Source organism: Seriola aureovittata, chromosome 3 (genome assembly GCF_021018895.1).
Source record: "Seriola aureovittata isolate HTS-2021-v1 ecotype China chromosome 3, ASM2101889v1, whole genome shotgun sequence".
NCBI classification, from domain to species: Eukaryota; Metazoa; Chordata; class Actinopteri; order Carangiformes; family Carangidae; genus Seriola; species Seriola aureovittata.
In genome coordinates, this window is record NC_079366.1 from 2076900 (window position 1) to 2096236 (window position 19337).

The following is a 19337-nucleotide window of genomic DNA, read 5'->3' on the forward strand; positions in this document are numbered from 1 at the left end:
CACTTCTCCAAAGCTCTTCATAAAAAGCTCATTACTGAAATGTAGGGGTGAAGTCAGGTCATTTGGGACATTGGGTTAAATGGGACATTTAAGGTTTTGCATCTTGGGCTCTTTAGATATAAAAGCCGATAAGGGTATAAAACCAAAAATGCTTGTATGTTGCATCTTATTAGCTGTTTGACTTTTAATCAAAACATTTTGACGTTAAACTATGATTTTTATGGGAAAGGGTTTTGAGCATAGATTTTACATAGCGCTGGACGAAGCCTCCGTGACGTCAACCACAGGTTTCTGAAGAGCGGTTTTGGAGCTCAGAGTGAGCTGCTCCACCGTCGCCATCTTGCAGGCACCTGACTCGGCTGAACGGGGCGGGTGTGGAGCTGAGACTTTGGAGCACGCCAGTGAAACCAGTGAGTTATTTTAACATGGTAGTCTATGGGGATTGACTCACTTTTGGAGCCAGACTTTAGTCGTCATTTGAAAAACTTTCCGTGTTGGCTTTATCATTCAGCCTCGGAGGAAGAAGCAGAAATCCATAACAAGTTATAAAAGAAATACTGAAAGTAGGCTTCTGCTTTTTAGGTGGTTTCCTCGGTAATTTATAAAGAAGTGCCCCAAATTACTATTTCACCCTCGTTGAATCATATTGGCTCTTCATTAGTATATTGAGAGTTATCTGTGTTTAAAAGAGATTTTTTAATACACCCAATATTTGAAATACAAATTTGAAAAGTTTTTCTACTCACAATGCAAATTTCCATCCTATACTGTTGAGTGAAGTCTGGCCGTTGGTCACATCACTTCTCCAGTCTCTACCATTAAAGCATTGCAGTGGAAGTGGCTACAATTAGATAATGTAATTAAAGAGTGTCAGTCAAACCTCAAATGATCCAAAACCATGAGGAAAACACAATGGAATTAAGGCATTTCTCTTTCATGTATTTCATTTAAATTTCTGAATGGGTCCAGACAGATGGGATTTTGTCTCTTCAGTGGAGTCGAAGTCATTTAAGTCACATGCATCATTAATGTCAAGATTCAGTTACTAAGCTTTTTCCCATTGCACTTGGTTAGATTTTGCTTTTATCTGTGCACAGAATTTTCCACCTCAGACAGATGTAAAAAAACGGTTTTGTGCTATTTCTAACATTCAAATTGCATAAAAACTGATTGTGCTTATATCACAATTTCAAACATAAAAACAGTCCAGTGATTTATTTTGTGTGATTTACATATGTTAAAGAAAATAAATGAATAGAATAAAATTACCTGCTAAATATTTGCACTTTGCTCTTAATTAAAATTTAAGTAAGCAGAAATTACAATGATCATGTTCATTTCACATATCCTCTTACATTGATGATACTTTCCTCGTTGTTAATGCACCACAACTAAATGAATATACAAGAAACAGTGTTATTAAAAGAGACGGGCTTGTTATTCTCTCCTCTCTCCATTTAAAACCTATAATGTGTAGGATTTAAACATTTTTGTCTCTGGCGACTCCTAGTGGTGGTATCAAAAAAAAAAAAAAGCCTAAGAATGTGAGGTCACTGTAATGAACGGGGTAGTGATTGACTGTTAGAGATCGCGCTGACGCACCTATCGGCACACACCTGCACCTGGAGACGGTGTTTCGCTCTCGTGTCAAGAGCCGCTGTCGCTGTTCGCGCTGAGGTTTATCGGATTGTTATTTTCTGTTATTGTTTATTATCAACAGCCAGAGGTGTTTTTTTTTTTACAGTCGTTCCACCTGGATCTGACTTAGCCTACGAGCTCTCACAGAGACCGGTGTGGTGTTTGACTGGACTGGATGGTTGAGATTTATTAGGCTGCATTATAATTCTTAATTCGTTATAAATGAGGGTGATTTTAGATGTCGCTTACTGTTTACAGCCTATAGGTGACTATTTACAAAATCAAGGTCTAGTTTCTACTCTCCAAATAAAGTTTGTGAAGTGGCTACGTCATGAGTGGACATGCTGACAGATGTGCCATATACCATCAGACCCCCCCCTCGCTCACGTCCTGAGAAAGTCAAAAACCTCTTGAACATTAAATATTCTTCTGCTCAGATATCTTGTGTTTTTTATTCTAATACCTTCTAGGCTTCAGAAAACATCAGAAACATATTTAGGAAAAGTCATGGAGTGAGAGATCTGTAGTTTTCATTTAAACAAAGTTATTTACATAATAAAAACTCAAACAGTCTGTAAGACTGTCTTGGCTGTGCTAGAGTTTACTTTCAGGCTTTTAATTTGAAAACAGTAAGCACCATTAATTGTATTGATAAAAGATGTGAATGGGACCTTTAATGGTATTTTGTGACAGAGAATTGTAGTCTACGATAATAATTTTTGTATTTTTTGTTTTGAAATTGCTCTGAAATGTAATCTAAGGTACAGCAGCAGTACAAAAGTCACTCACATGTGAACTTCAGAAGTCTGCAGATGACCTGTGTCTGACCTGGACACACCAGCCAACACTGATCAATATATGTGAAAACCCTGCGATGTGTCCATCTGTGTTGGTTTGTCCTTGAACTTGACACCGCACCCCCCAACCTCTTCCCAGGGTGTTGCTTCTGGCTGGCCGTGTTCTCACCCTGACCCCCCACTCACAAGTACATACATGGATCAGTGGTGTTTCTGTTGCAAAAAAAAAAAAAAAGAAAAGAGGATGATGAAATTATATCTGCCTCGCCAAGGCACCCCCCCCCCCCTTACACGTCCTCTCACCATTGTCTTTTCTTTTCTTTCCTTTTACATCTCACGTTTCCTCTCTGTCTCTTTTATTTTGTTATTTTCTGGTGGTTTACGCTTCCCTACCTCACTTCTCCATCTGCAGATCCTCGTGTCAGTGTGTTGCTCCCTCACGGACAAGGCCATCCCTGCAACCCTTTTTTTTCTTTCTTTTTTGTTATCCCTCTCTCTTTTTTAATCTGAGAGGAGAGAGGGGGATTAGGTGGGAGAAGGGGAAAGGTAGGAAACAGAGAGAGCGAGAGAGAGAGATTATCCCAGCAGATTTGCACTTGTGAACTCACTGAAACTCAGGTCAGATAATGTGGGAGTTATATGAACAGAACGAGAGAAAGAATGAGGAAGAGCAGTAAGACAAACAGCAGTGGGAGAGGGAGAGGGGGTGGGGGGGTATTAACAAAGAAAGAAATGGATGGATTATTTCAGATGAGCACTGTAAGTTTGACTTGATTATTCCGCTGAAACGAGAACAGCTGGGACAGATGGACAGAGAAGCTAAGGTAGGCCACAGACTGAAAGCTAATACAGTATACAAGTTACTTCCTTTCAACAATCCATACTTCCTGAAGGAATCTAGAGATCAAAGCATTAGCGTTTACATATGATGTCTCATCTACTAAATCTGATTAAAAGTCAGCACAAGCTGCTCTGGAGCTGAGTTACAGTTGTCAATTCATGTAATGTGGAAATCTGCGACTTCTTTACTTCCGACTTAGAGAACTTTTTAATGCAGGCAGATCTGGGCCTTAAGGTGCTAGATGTGAGTCTGAGTACGATTCTCTCAGAAACAACATGTCAAGACCAACCAGTCCTCCATCCTGAACATCCATCAGCCCTCTGCTACCACCCAGAGGCGTGCCTCCTGAAATACCGCCCCCCACCGCGGCAGGTGTACCCGACCTCGATTGTCATGGTTACAATAAAAAACATGATGTCTGTACCGACAGCAGCGTACCTACCTTTGTCGCCAAGGTTACTGTAATAACGATCATGGCTTGGTTGGGTTTAGGAAAAGATTGTCCTCCTGTACAAAACGAGCCCACAGTTCGTCTATACAGCTGGTTGCTAACCCATAGTTAGGTTTTGTTGCTAGGCGACATCTAGTGGTCGTAGTAATGATGACAGGAGCAAAGGGGAAAGTGCGGTGAAGTAGTATAAAGAGAGACAAAGTCCACGTCAGGAGGAGGCTGTGGTGGATGGATGAATATGACACAGGAGAGAGGTGTTTGATTCCAGTGTGAAACCATTAGATATTTTTGTAACCATGACAACAAAGATCCTGTAATGTTGTATTTAGTACTTATTTTAACCCAAATCACCATCTTATCCTGAACCTAACCAAGCCATGAATATTATTATAGTAACCATGGTGACGAAGGTAGGTACAGTCTGCGTGTTTATTATTGTAACCATGATAACAGAGGCCCGGTACACCTGCCGCCGTAAGGGCGCTATTTCAGGAGACACTGCTACGAGTCGTATGAGAGGGTTGAAAGGAAATGTGGTTGGTTAGGTTGGAGGAGCTGTTGGTACCGGCTCCTCTATAGGCTCTTCAATAGGAGAACAATAAAGCTGTGCTGTGTGTGTGTGTGTGTGTGTGTGTGTGTGTGTGTGTGTGTGTGTGTGTGTATGAGTGGTGAATTACTTTGAAAAACCACAGTAAAGGTATTAGAGACTCAAATGTTTTTCTCTTTGTGTAACTAAAGCCGCATTTCGACGTACCTTTTAGTTCCAGGTACTTTTCTTTAGAACTAAAAGGTTCCTGTGGCCCATTGTTGTCTACGTTTCCACCGTGACCTAAAGTCCTCGGAAGATTATGCAAAATTATTACTTGACATTACATTATTCACAGCACCTTGAGGCCATAACATGAATGAAAATTGCGTCCGCATCATTTTATTTTCAAATACAGGACGATCCCGTATTATACGGCACGAGTGGCAACCCTAGCCACTCTTGGTTGTTGTGGTCCTTTATTTTTTGGAGAATCACTCAACCCCTCCATGCCCTGATCTCTATCTCTCTCTCTCTCTCTCTCTCTCTCTCACTCACACACTCACACAAACATACATGCATATTGACAATGAACCAGTCTGTTGGATTGGCTAAACACATCAGCACGTACCTGTTTTTTGCACGTGAAGCGGGGTGTGACATCTGATGACTGGACATACATATTAAATCCAGCTGTGAACAGGGCCAACATTACAGAAGTCCTGATGGCTCATTTTAAGCTTTCTTAGTACGGGCTGTGTGCAGAAGTAATCAAGTTTGTTATAAGTTTCAGATCATGTATTGAAAGTAACAGGCCCTTATCAACCTAACCATGTATTACAGCACAGTCCAGTGCACCTTGAATTCATCGTCAAAAAACAGGAGCATATTTTTGGATTACGTGTATTTACTCTACACTGTAACATTCACTGACATTGATTGGCAAATATTTATCTAAGGAATGTGAAGAATTTTGTCTTTATGTTCCTCTTATTCTTGTTTGAAAATTACAGCTGTCACATATTAAAGTCATTTCTACATGTTAGAAATAATATATTTGTTGAATTTCAGCAACAGTCAACACTAAAAAAAATATAAATATAAAGAGAACCTTTTAATTTGCAAAATATAAATGTAAAGAACTTGGAGAACGCTGGAACCTTCACAATAGAAATATAAAGAACTTGGAAAACCTTTTAATTAAAAAAAATAATAATTTAAACAACTTGGAAAACCTGCAGTAGATGTGGATGGGCTCATTCCCAGTTGTTCAGAGCTGGACACGGGCTCTGGCACAGAAGCTGAGCGATGTGCTGCAGCAGGAAAAAAAAGTGTTTCAGCCACTTACCAGTGTCAGTGTATCAAGTGTATGGTTCATTATAAATATTTTCTCAACTGTTCAGCTCCTGTATTGTTACACACAAACACATTTCTGTTGGATATTGGCCATATTTTGTAGTTGACTTTTGGGGCTGAAAATGGTCAAAGACATTGAATATTAGCAGCTGGTAGCTTTTGCTATTGGCAGCTTCAGCCTGAAACATCACGTCAGACTGTAGTGTATCTGTTATAGTGTGTGTGTGTGTGTGTGTATGTGAGTGTGTGTGCAGATGTTCCCAACAAGGAATAAGGGACAAGCATCGCCCAAAGGCCCCTGAGATGGATAGTGCGAGTGTGTGTGCGAGTGTGTGTGCGAGTGCACATGTGCGTATATTCCCTTCAGCTGTTTTAAGGGTGACCTCGATGAGACAGCTCTGCCTGTTACAGACATACACACACACACACACACACACAGACATGCACACCCTCCAGGCTGTTGCAAGTGACAGTATCATTGTGAGAGAGCTGACAAAAATTAAATGATTATCAGTCATCTGGTGACAACGCTGTGGAGGATCTACTTAAAATGATTGTGCTGATGGAGCATTCCGACAGCGCAGGGGCAGAGTCCTTGCCCACCTCTGCAGGTTCCACCTGGGGATCAGTTCCTGGTAGAGGTGCTTCTGGCTCGGTTGTGTGTTCCGATCTGCACACTTGGCCGTGGTTGTGGTTCCTGCACAGGGGGAGTTGGGATCTCGGGCCACAGTGTAAACCGACCGTGCACTTAATTGTTCTGACGGAGCTTGTTGCTGGCAGGTGAAAAAGTGGCACCATGTGTTGGAGGGGTAACACAGCTGTCTGCTGCTGCCCCAGGCCTACAGAAGAGTTTACACTTAGAAAATGCCGCAGTGTAGGAAAATTGGTCTAAATTGGTAATTGGTAAATTTAATTTATTAATTTTCACTTTTTAACATTATCATCACATAGATCCAAAGATTAAGATATTCATTTTCAGCAGTTTTCCCTCCTTTACCTCCAAATGTTTGGTTTTTTTTTATCTTTTGATGCCACAAAAGATACCTACCAATACCACAGACATTTTTACTGGTGTAAGGTCAAGAGATTTAGCAGACATACTGTCTGCCTTGCAGTGACGATTCTAGAGTCCGTTGGGCCCAAAGGTAAAACATCCACCTCTATGTGATAAATAATCTGGCACCAGTGAAAAATCTGTGAAATCTTCACATTTTTGAAATTCCAAATTTTCACCTTAGTAGAATTTTTTTAATATAAATATAAAAAACTTGGAAAACCTTTTTGATTTTCAAAAATATAAATATAAAGAACATGGGAAACCCTGGAATTTTCTTAATATATAATATATAGATATAAATGACATGAAACCATGCAATTTTCCAACTATGAGTATAAAGTGAAAGACCCTCAGCTCCCTACTGATCAGTGATTGTATAACAGAGCTGGTAACAGCTTCTGAGATGTCGTTGCAAATGTTCACAAGCTGCAGCTTTACACGGGTAAATGGGTGGAAATAAATGTTTTTGGGTCATTTGTGTAAACTGACCACTTAGAGTTGAATACATATGCAAAGTAATGAAAGAATCAAAGCAGTTTTTCTTTTTTTAAGTATATTTTTGGTGTCTCATTCCAAGAAAAAATGTTTCTTTCATTTGTGTGTATGATTTTTACAATAATTCACAGTTTCCTGGGTTTGCAGGGAGGTGGAGCACATTTGCTGAGCAGCAGCATGAGTTCTCTCAGCTGAGAGAGACTGAAGACAAGTCAGAGCTAATGTTGAATTTGGAGGAAATGTTGACAAATGACAACCACAGATTTAAACAAATTCTTCCGATTAGTCTTACATTTAATAACCTTTATTCAACACCCTGTAGAAAAGAGTCAGGCCTGTCTCTCACATTTTCTGATTTGCAGCATAGTCGATGGCAACGCTGTTGATTTTTCATATTTCACTCATCATATAATACATACAGTACCATACTTTGAACGTGAATGACTTGCACCACAGTGTTTACCTACACGAATGTGTAGAAAACCAAAAATGATATGAGCGAGGCTCTGGATGGAGTCGATGCACAGCTATTCTCATCACCTTTTAATCTTAAATGTATTAAGTAGAAATAAATCTACTTGCAGTGTTCCCCCGAAACCTCTCTCTCCCCACATGAATCTGTATTTTACTTTTACCTGAAGGGACACAATGAATTAAAGGCATAATACTGAGAGTTTACTTGCATTAGTCTTATATACTACTCACCAAGTGAATAGCTCAGGGACACAGTTCAGTCAGATTTGTAAGATCTTCTTTGTGGCTACTTTACTGTCAACGATGGAGCGAGGAAGAGAAAAATAACATGTACAGGGAGCTGGTGTGTGTCAGACTCAAACCCATTGAATCTTAAATACGTGACTCTGACCTGATGGTAGACTCTCCCAGGCCGACCTCACCTTTACGTTTCTTTATTTCCTGCTTAAATGCTTTTTCTTTTTTTGTGGAATGATTTTTATTGGAATTGCAAACCATTCATTCTGCCACAGTGCATGATCTGTCTTATTGATTAAGGGAATGACTTTAATAGCACCTTCTCATATAATATGGTGTCAGGTTAACATAAAACATGAAAGCACACACACATACACACACACACACACACACACACACACACACACACACAGTCATAAGATATAAAGGCATCTGTGCCCTGTATTAACCACCAGATCCCTCTTTACAGGGCTTCATTTATTATCAATATTCTTACACACACCATTGAATCACTATGTTTTTGTCTTCAAACTTTGTCCTTTCAATAGCTAGAATTAATATTTCATACTTGTAGTAAGGCTTGCTGTTTCTCTTTCTGTTAGAATTAGTTTCTAAAAACTAAGTGAGAGAAAGGAGAAAAAAAAATGGTCATGACATTTTCTTTTTTGTTTGTTTTATAAATAGGAGATATCCATTTTTGGACTTCTGCACATATCAGAGCCACTTGTCACACACCAAAGTCTGTTTTAAATATATTTTTGTCATCAAATTGTATTGTATATAATGAGATAGTCCTCCTCTGTTTAATGTTAGTCTCTGTCAAATTAAGATCTTAAATCCAAAGATAACATAATCAGAAAATAATCTTCTTTTGTACATTCATACAGTGTGAAAGAAATTCATAGATACATACATAAAAAAAGAAAAAAGAAAGAAAAAAGAAAACCCTCCTTACCTCAGACAAAGGTCAGGCAGCAGTATGTCTCTCTGAGCAGTTTAGACTGAGTACAATACCAGGGGTGGACAGTAACAAAGTACATTTACTTGAGTACTGTACTTCAGTATATTTTCCAGTATCTGTTCTTTACTTGAGTATTTCTTTTAGAAACTTCTGACTTTTACTCCACTTCACTTAAAAGACAAATATTGTACTTTTGACTCCACTACATTTCTATGAAGTACCCTTACTTTGAAGCAGAGCTTTTACTCAGTGGGATGAATAATTTTATTTTGAAAATGTGATAAACTTTACACTGTGTTCATCACAGGAGAAAAACCAATCACTGTCAGTCATGTGTGAACCTGTCAGTGTCCTAACGATGGCGACGTTATAAAGATGAGGCAGAAGATTCTTCAACAGAGACCTGATCTGATCTGAGGTCTGTGTTTGAAGGTTTACAAATCAAGAAAGATTCATTTACTTATCTTTGCTGTGTTTACCACGACCAGACTTTATCACGGACTAAAAAAAGAAATAGGAAAACAACAATGGCTCCTTTTGCTGATTCAGTTGTGTTTTTAGTCTTTGTATCATATTCTACAGTCTTTTTATTCTACAGGTTCTATAGTCAGTCAGTCAGTCAGTCAGTCAGTCAGTCAGCAGGTTGTTTCAGAGTCATTATGTTCTGTAAATGTGGATCAACACAACAATGATGTTGATCAATTTTTAAGATTAAGCAGTCCAGTACTTTAACTCCAGTAAAATCTGACTGAACAACGTTCACTTGTATCGGAGTGATAATTGACCTGTGACTCCCGTCATGGAGCTGTGGACTTTGTCCTCGAGACAATACAAGCATTTAACCTCTCATGAGAATGCAATCAAACACTACAGCAGGGAGTAGTCGTAGTAATAGTACCATGACTGTGATGAATGCAGTAGTATTGACAGCAGTAGGGATAGGAGACAACTGTCACTGTGAACATTATTGTGTCTTGTGTCTAATTATGCAGGAGCATATGGATGTGTACTGTGGTTTTGAGGCTAATTAAATATTATTTGCTGCTAAAAGGCTCCAAATAAAAAATGACGAGTAAATCAAAAGCGACAAGGTTTCCGACTGGCGGCAGTTAGAGGTTAATTGATACTAAAATAAAAAGCAGCGCTGAACTGTCTCTTTAATCCCTATTAGCTTTTCTTCACTGTTCATTGAAGCACAGTTTTCCTAATTAACAATTTAATTATTGATGAAGCACCTGATCAAGCTCTGTTAATTCACTTATTAACGGGAAAACAACAGCAAACTGATCGTTGCTTTCACTCATCATTCTGTCCTGCGTATTTCTGTTTTCCCTCTCATCCTCCTCTCTCTCTTTTCATCTCTGTGAAGTGAAAATACCAGACACTCGTTCAACTCAGTGCTTTGTGTTGAATTATTGTTTCTCTAATTTTGATTTAAAAAAACACGTGGGCTGTTTATCTTTCTTGTATTAAATTTATAATGATGTACATTACATATACTGAAAAGAACATAATCCTCACAATGCCCCCCTTCTCTGCTTTTCCCTTTCCTGTTTTCATTTTCTTGCTCTTAATCAATCCCTCTCTTTCTCGGTCTGTTTACTCTCTTTGTCCTCTCTGTCCTCAGTGTCTCATCACTTTGCTTGGCTTTGTCTCCTCTCCATCCCACTTCATGCATCTTGTCTTTCGTTTTGAGCCTCAGTCCTGTTTCACCTTTTTCTCTGCTTTCCCTCTTTCTATGTTTCTCCTCTCGTCTGTCTTCATTATTCCTCTGCTCCCAGCATCTCACACATTTCCCTTTTCCTTCATGCAGACTTCATTCAATCAGACTACCCTCATAAAGGATTTATCAGTGGTTTATAACTAGTTTATTAATTAGCTTGTTAACACTTTATAAATCATTTATAAGTTATAATAACACTAGATAAAAAAGGGCAACAGCGACCTGTTGGAGCCTTATTGTGAAGTGTGACACACATCATCCTTTATTAACGAGTTACTAAGTCTCCATATTACCAGTTATAAATGGTAGCGACTCATTAGTAAGATTAATGAGTACTAAGCATTAACTTGATCTTGCCAAATAGTGAGATTGCATCAATGTATGAAAACTTGTTTATAATTGTTTAACAACCGAATTAATGAACTAATTACAAACCATTTATAAATCCTTCCCAAGGGTAGACTGATGGTAAAGTGGTACCAGACCTTAGCTTTCCTCACTTTTATATTTCATATCATCAGATGTAAGAAAGCAGTTGGTCTGTGGTCAGTTACAACGTGTATTTCTCAATCTGAAGTGCCACTGTCACCCATCCCCTGAGTATGATTCTGTGATCGTAGCGATGGCCGAGCGACCGCGGATATGCAAATGTTGTTACTTGCCTGACTCACATATCCCACATCGGCTGTCGATCAGATTTCCCGCATCAAAGAACTGTCAGCAAACTTTCCTGCTCAGCAGTCTCTCTTTTCTCTCCCATCTCTGTGCGCTGTGGTCTGTTTGTTGCGAGCTCACACTTTTTGGAGAAACTGTGGAGTCAAACAGTGCAAATTTCAGGAGGAGTTTCCAAGTATATATCATTACTTCGCTTACTTCCTGCCCGTATTGTCTGCTGACATGGAGGGCAGCCACTTCTGTTTGTTCCGGGCCACTGTCTTTCTAGTTTTTTTTTTTCTTTACTTACAAATATTGAGCTAAACCCAAATACATTTAATAAGTGATTTCAAAGAATCCTGTTGCTCTCCTATGGGGCCTTAGCTCATGTAAAGTGGAGCTCCCTAAGCTAGTACCAGCACATTACTCTGAAGAACAACATGTGGTAAATGAATGATTAGGGTCACTAGTACTCCAGAATAGCTTTACTCCTCATCCTGCTGTTATTAAAAATAAGATTATACATAATGGGATTAAAGACAATCTCAGTCCAGACTGTTCTGGTCTGAGGTTCCCCAAACTACTGAACGCTATCAGAGAAGGGGCGTGCTGTTCTGTCTTCCAGAATCTCTTGAAGACTCATCTGCTCCAAGAGCACCCCCTCTCTTAACACCCCTAACACCCTACATGCCTAACAAGCACTTACTATGCACTTCTTTACCTGATCACTTCGCACTTATTGAATAGATGTAGTACTTAGTACTTAAACCAAGGTCCCCTACTGCACGGAAGCTTCAGTGATGTTTCTCAGTTGTAAGGCTTTGGATAAAAGCGTCTGATAAACGAGTAAATTTAAAAATATGAATGCAATTCTCAGTGGTACAAGATCTAGTTAAAAACTGTAGAAGGGATGCAAAAACTGAATACTCTGGACCAACCAAACAAACAAACACACACATTAATAATGCATATACACAAACACACACACACACACACACACACACACACACATACACGCATGTATGTCCAGAAGGTAGGGGATTTAAGGCTCAGTGTCTCAGATTAAGTTGATGGCTTATAAGGCTGTCTGACCACTGCCCCCCCCCCCCCCCCCCAGCCTTGTTCAGCCTCTCTGTATGTTTTACACTCTCTTCACACACTTACTTCACTTTTCTTGTCTGTGACTGAGCTCAGGACTCAATATTGAATGATGTATATATTAATTGTTGCCAAGAAAGTCAAAAATCATATTGTGTGACACCTGTGTTTTTCTTAGACCAAGGTACGTTTTAATGATTTTATTTTGTTACCTGGAGCCAAAATTTCTCTTCATTTTAATAGGGACATCATCTAGATAACAAATGGGCTTGTAAATAAAGCCTTGCTTTTTTTATTTGCACCTCCTACATGTGTCAGAGAAAAGCATGATAGAAACTGAGACTGGTGATGCATGTCTCAATTTTCAGTGAAACTGGGAAAAAAAACAGTTTTGGCACATTTTCTCATCAGGAGGAAAAATTAAGTGTGGCAGGTGGTTACCCCTCAAGCTTGGTCACATATTGTATAAAACTGTGAAATGCCTGTATCATTACAGCCCCTGTCTTTTTGATCGGTGCATCACATTGTACAGACAGCATCACTTGCACTTGCTTTTCATTTGTGCAAATAAGATATGAAGAAATATAAATGCTTTCCAGGATAGAGCAATTCCATTTCTATTCCCCTTTCACCAACAGCTCCTCCAACCTGAACAACCACACAGGTCACTTTTTTTAACCCTCCGATGCGACCGATAGAAGTGTCTCCGGAAATAGCGCCCCTACGGCATCAGGCGTACCGGATCTTGGTTGTCAAGGTTACAGTAATAAACATGCAGACTGTACCGACAACGGCGCACCTACCTTTGTTGACATGGTTACTATAATAACGGTCATGGCTTGGTTAGGTTTAGGAAAAGATGGTGATTTGGGTTAAAAATAGGTACTTCATCAACATTACATGGTCTTTGTTGTCATGGTTACAATATAAACAACTAATTTCACATGGGAATCGAACACTGCTCTCCTGTGTCATATTCATCCATCCACCACAACCTCCTCCTGACGTGGACTTTGTCTCTCTCTATACTACATCACCGCACTTCTCCCTTTGCTCCTGTCATAATTACTACAACCACTAGATGTAGCCTAGCAACAAAACCTAACTATGGGTCATAATAACCTGCTGCACAGACGACTTATTGGTTGTGTTGTGCCTTTATTCCGTCTCACCACCAAGGTACAAACATGGAATTGCGGGGGGCCATCGATGTTGGTCTTTTCCGGAGCCGGATCAACATCTGTGTTGTGTTGTACGTCACGCCTCTGATTCTGGAATGTTATCTACAATCACACTCTGGGGCGACATTAGTCTGGTTTTGTTTTGTTCAGTGTGAAGAAGCAAAGGCGGCATAACGATGGGTATTCTTACCGACAAAATGATTCCGTGCGATCTCTGTATCAAAGTGGCAAGTGTTCCCCAGGTCAGCTGCTTCGGGGGAGTCGGGGAGGAACGGGAAACCGGGTATGAAACTAGTTGACTTGTTTCCTCAGTTTTGGAGGGTTCATTTTAGAAACTACATTTAGTCTCGGAACAGCGCTGGCGACATCTTAAAGACTTAAGGTTAAAGTGAGGGATAAAACAGGAAACTGTCAAGTTTAACAATGAGGTGATTTGCATTCATAAGACACACGTTACATGATTCATTGAGAGTATTTAAAAGTTAAGTTTTCCAGCATCAAATCACATGCCTCCATGAAAACCTTTATTCAGTCGGCTTGGTAACTACATTAAATGTATGAATTAAGAATCTATTTATTTTAAGCTTTAATGAACCAAATGAATAGAAGCACAACGTGATATTAAAGCCTTGTTGTTAATAAAATTAACCTGCAAATCAATATTTCTTTCTAACCTGATATGAATGTCCCTCTTTGTCCCTCTGTGTGATCATCTTTATAAAGACACTGGACGTGAAAGACTCACAGTGTCTTAACCTGTCCTCACCAAACCCAGACTGTCTATTTTATATATTTTTCTAAACGCAGGTAAACCCACTAAAATACTGTAGGGGATTGACTCCTTTCCCATTGTCTGCAGATGTGTTTGTCTTGTTTTTTGTTTCTTAATTTTTATTTTTTTTCAGGTGTGTCACGATTGACATAACTAACGCCCCATTTGACTCATAGCATTGCACTGGAAAAGGGGCGTGTCCTGCCAGGTGTCATGTTTCCGCTCCTGCCGCTCGTGGCCGGTGCCGATAAATACCTGACCAGACAATGGAATGGATTTTTGTCAACCCAGCCCTGCTGTTGTTGTTGATTAACATACACTGATGTCACTGTAGGATGAGGTTTAGTTGTTGCAACTCTCAGTCTTTGTCTTTGTCCTCTTCTGTCTCTGTGTGTTTGCAGGTGGAGTCCAACAACCCTTCACTCTCTCCGACTCTCTCTCTCTGCCTTCACCCTCTGTCTGTGTGTGTGTGTGTGTGTCTTTCTTTCTGTGTGAGCAGCTGTACAGCAGCATGCCTGTATGTTTGCCACCAGCACAAGCAGAAGCATTATGGAAGTGAAAGAGCGACGTCCATACTGCTCACTCACCAAGGGCCGTAAGGACAAGGAGGGGCCGTATACTGGTGAGACAGCTCCGATACTGCAGCTCACTCATTCCTATAGTCACTCATTTATTTGCTCCCGTCTTTGTTTCTCCATTAATTCAGTCAGTCAGTAAATCATCCCATTGCCATTCAGAGATCATTAGTTGGCCTTAAAATTTTATATTAATGATATTTTATATTACAGTGCAATATCTTTTGATTACTGCTGCTGTGATTACGATAAGAGCCTCCCATTGATTAGAGACGTTTACAAACCACTTCTGTTTCTAAATTCATCCAGCAGACATCCCACCCTTGTGCATGCACACAGTTTGTGTGCAATGAGGGATTGTTGCCAACATTTTTTAAAGTTTTGAGAGAACTCATTCTTTGCTTTTACCTTGAAACAAAGTGATTAGATTAGGGGTTAGAGAAAAGTTCCTCGAGCATTGGTCCAGGACATCATGATGTCATAATGACTAACTTACATTATGATTACCAGTAGTTGTATCAGTGTCTGTATGTAGTCAACAACTGACTGTCAAATCGCAAAACAACCCCTGTGTACAGTCTGAGAACACACAGTGCTTATCAGAATGCACAGATTTGATTGGCTGAGTAGAGTCATGTGAGATGATTTACAACACAATTGGCCCCTGAGTTCTCTTCATGCAGAAAAGGTTCTGGATGGTTCTTCTGTGCCTGAGGCTGTTCTGCACAGCTCCCCTCGCCGTGCATCAGCAGCTTCTTGTCAGATGTTCTGACGGTGTGGTTGTGAGAGGCACAAGGCCGCACAGCTTTTTGGAGACACACATGGCTTCCACATCTGGAGGTGATCAGAGTCCGCAGGCTCTAACTGAGAGTTACTGAGAGACGATTCTTTTTTAAAGACCCCCGTTAAGACGGAACTCAGGGCCACGAGTCCAACGTCATCGAAAACCTTTGGGGCATGTTGTTCTTTTAAAGTCGTCCAGGAGGAGAGAGCGAGAAGATCTTTCCGCATCTGATTTATAGACCGCTGAGTCCAGCCCACTGAGGTTTCTCACTCTGCATTCTTCTCCGTTCTTTGTGCTTTCCATTCAGCTAGTTTGTGCTTCCTCCCAATCCTTGCTCCTCCAGGAACCTGGAAATTGATCGAGGTCTGTGTCTCAGAGGAGACGAGGAGTGAGGAGGGAGGAGGCTCATAGAGGAGCTCAGAGCGAGGACTCACAAGTGTTTCCTGCATGAGTCTGGTTATTGATTGGTCACCTGATGGAATGAGACAGGGCTGGAAAGCAGCTTTACTATAATGTTAATTACATTGCATTTGTAATACTGTAAGCAAAACACCTCTCCAAACTGTAATGGCAGTCCCAGCAGTGACTTTGCTGTCATTACTGTTTATTCATAAAATGAAAAAAATATTACATGTGTAATTGCATCTGAATAATGAAAAGACTTTTTCTTCATCTTTTCTTCATCTTGACTCATTCACAAAAAACATACAGAGCACCAGACTAATGCAGCCACGTAGTCACGATCATTATTAGTCCTCTAATGTCATCCTCGTCCCGATAAGGGTGTCACACTCTGCCAGTGGTCTTTCATAAACTTTTCAAGCAATGATTTTATTCAGAATATTTACTGTGGTTTTTACTTCACTCCATCTTCTCTGTTTTGTTCTTTCAATCATGAACAAAGTTTAATTTGTGTTACTTCTCTCAGTCACATTCTATGACACCCTGCACCCTGCATATATCTCCATTAAGTATTACAGCAGCAGTCGAACAAAATGTGGCAGTTTGTTTTATTGTGCGTGCGTGCCTGCGTGCGTGCGTGCCTGCGTGCGTGCCTGCGTGCGTGCGTGCGTGCGTGCGTGCGTGCGTGCCTGCGTGCGTGCATGCGTGTGTGGGTGTGTCTACCTCTCTTTAAAAAGCATTTTTAAAACCCATTTCTACAGGCTGGTTGTATTTGTTGTTTTAATGAGACTTATTCCTGTTATTAATCTTTTAATTTTCAATATACTGATTTTTCATAATTTTATGCAATTTTATGGTTGAAAAGTATTATATAAATAAAGTTTATTATAATAATAAATATTATTATTATTATTATTATTATTATTATTATTATTATTATGCTAGGTTCATCAGGGGACAGTGAAGACTGTGCTATTGGCTCTCAAGGACTCCGGGTCCCCACTCAGAAGTCCTACTCCTCCAGTGAAACACTGAAGGCCTTTGACCAGCACCAAGACCAGACCAGGTTAGAACTAGGATTACATACATTTTAATGTTCCATTTTGTCTAACCCAATGGATAATATTAAACTTGTGTTATAGATATGTAATGCACCACAACATGTCATCAAACGATCGTCATGATTTAAGCTGGAGCAGGTTTGGGTCCAGTCATATCTCTGCTGATCATTCCACAGAGGAACTGGTAGCTACAGTTTCTGTTCTCTTGTGAGGATTGAAATAATGACTTACTATTTTAAATTCCCATGTTCTCCCTTACTATAGTGAACACACCCCTGTAGACAGCAGACATGCATTTCTGTAGACAAGATACCTTTAGAAGGAGAAACGTCATAAGAGAGTTTGAACCCGAGCACTTTGATGTCATCACAACATGTCATCTTGATTGACAGTTTTAGAGTATTCAGTAGTTTGTTGCTGGAGCTACAGTAGCAATTAAAACATATTGTATATGTATGACTGAGGCACCTCATGTCTGCTTTCATCTCAGTGAATAAACATCAATTTTAGCAGAATGCTACATTTTCTAACAGAAACCCTTGATCATCCAATGAAAATCAGTGGCTGTCCTTCCTTGTAGTAACACAGCTGATCACTTTTGTCCCGGGTTGTCGACAGGTTACTGTACGGAACGACCAAGGGACACAAGGACATGGTTCACCGTGAACAGGATGATTACAGCAGACAAGGTGAGAGTCTACACACACACATGCAGTTCACAGGCACATACGCTGCCCTCACACACTCAAAACAACAAGACTCAAATCTATTTATGTTGAACTAAACTGGTATTCTGTTCATAGAGCATACAATCATACATGTATCAAACATGATCCAATTACAGTTACTGTGTTACATATATGGTCTTTATTTCCTTTTGGAGTTTCTTTAATGTATGATTATTATTATAGCTACATTACTATCATACTACTTAGTAATCATTATTATAAAGACACGACTGCTAGAACTCACGCACACACACACACACTCACAAACCACACCACACTAATCTCCACACCCTGGCTCTTCTCATACAACACCACATACATCAGCACAACAGCTTCAAAATATCATGTGTACGTTTGCCCATTATTGATATTACATTTATACACTTGTCTTCTGTGTGGATGTTTGGCTTTTTTGGGGTTTTTTTTGGCTTGTCACAGTATTTCACCAATGAGCTATATGTTAAAACCTGTATACTACTCCTAATTTTTTGTTGTTTGTTGTCACATTATTTATTAATTGATAAATTAAAAAAAAGACATACATTTAGTTTAGTTTAGTTTATTTAGTTTATCTCGAACATGTACGAGTAACACAACAAAGTAAACTGAAAAACAAACAAATCCAATAACAATAATCAAAACAAAAATAATAATGTGAACCCAACATGTCCGAAAAGGAGTAGGATGAAGCATATGCTTATTTAAACCTACCCCTTCTCCACTACTCAGTTATCAATCTTTCTCCCCAAACATATATATAACATTTGAACAGAATGTAAATCCTGATTTGCTATATATAAATATATCTAGCTAAAGTTTTAGTACTTTGTTATTTGGTGCTTGGGCATGTATTCGTTCACAACTTTGTGGATTTATATTTGGATGAAACGTGTTTAACACATGAATGGTCCTGGATGAGACAGACAGAGATGGTGAAGGTGTGTTAAATGTGAAGGTGTGTTAAATGTGAAGGTGTGTTAGGCTTTGATGAACCGCTGACACAGTGACCGTCAAAAACGTCTTGTGAAAGAAATAGAGAGGTGGGTAAAAATAGCACATTAAAAGAAAAAAATGCTTTCACCACAGATTGCTTCCATTGTTCTCCAACTCCAATTAACATGGCATCAATATTTGAGAAATGAAAAATTCATAATTACTCAATCATCTTATCACCTTGGTTTTCACTGCTGGCCTAATTGGAGCTAATTTAAAATTAATATAACTTTTAATTGAACGGCAGCACTCGTTATCTCTTGTTGTGCCATTAATTACAGAAAGCTTTTATAATATCCCTTTTCATTTGCTGATTAAAGATGAAGAGGCACATACTCAGATTTTACCGATAATTTGTTTGTCTTCTTTTCATTTATATTTTAAAGGATTATTACACATTATTTGAACCTGATTTCAGCCCATTTCCATTCGACGTGAAAGAGTTACTCCTGATGATTTATTCAATTTAATGAGAAAAGTGTTCAGAATGTGTAATCCACTCATGAAACACTTTCCAAATGTTACAGGAAAAT

At 39.4% G+C, this 19337-nt stretch overlaps 1 protein-coding gene across 4 annotated transcripts in view; it reads left to right on the plus strand.

Annotated features, from left to right (window-relative positions):
- LOC130167105 (teneurin-3) overlaps positions 1-19337 on the plus strand; it is a 327180-nt gene that overhangs the window by 70333 nt on the left and 237510 nt on the right. For all 4 annotated transcript variants that reach the window (XM_056373088.1, XM_056373089.1, XM_056373090.1 and 1 more), the window contains exons 4-6: positions 14663-14883; positions 16968-17088; positions 17702-17772. In XM_056373088.1, the coding sequence (XP_056229063.1) occupies positions 14781-14883; positions 16968-17088; positions 17702-17772 (295 nt within the window). In that variant the 5' untranslated portion in view covers positions 14663-14780. The remainder of the gene's footprint in view (positions 1-14662; positions 14884-16967; positions 17089-17701; positions 17773-19337) is intronic.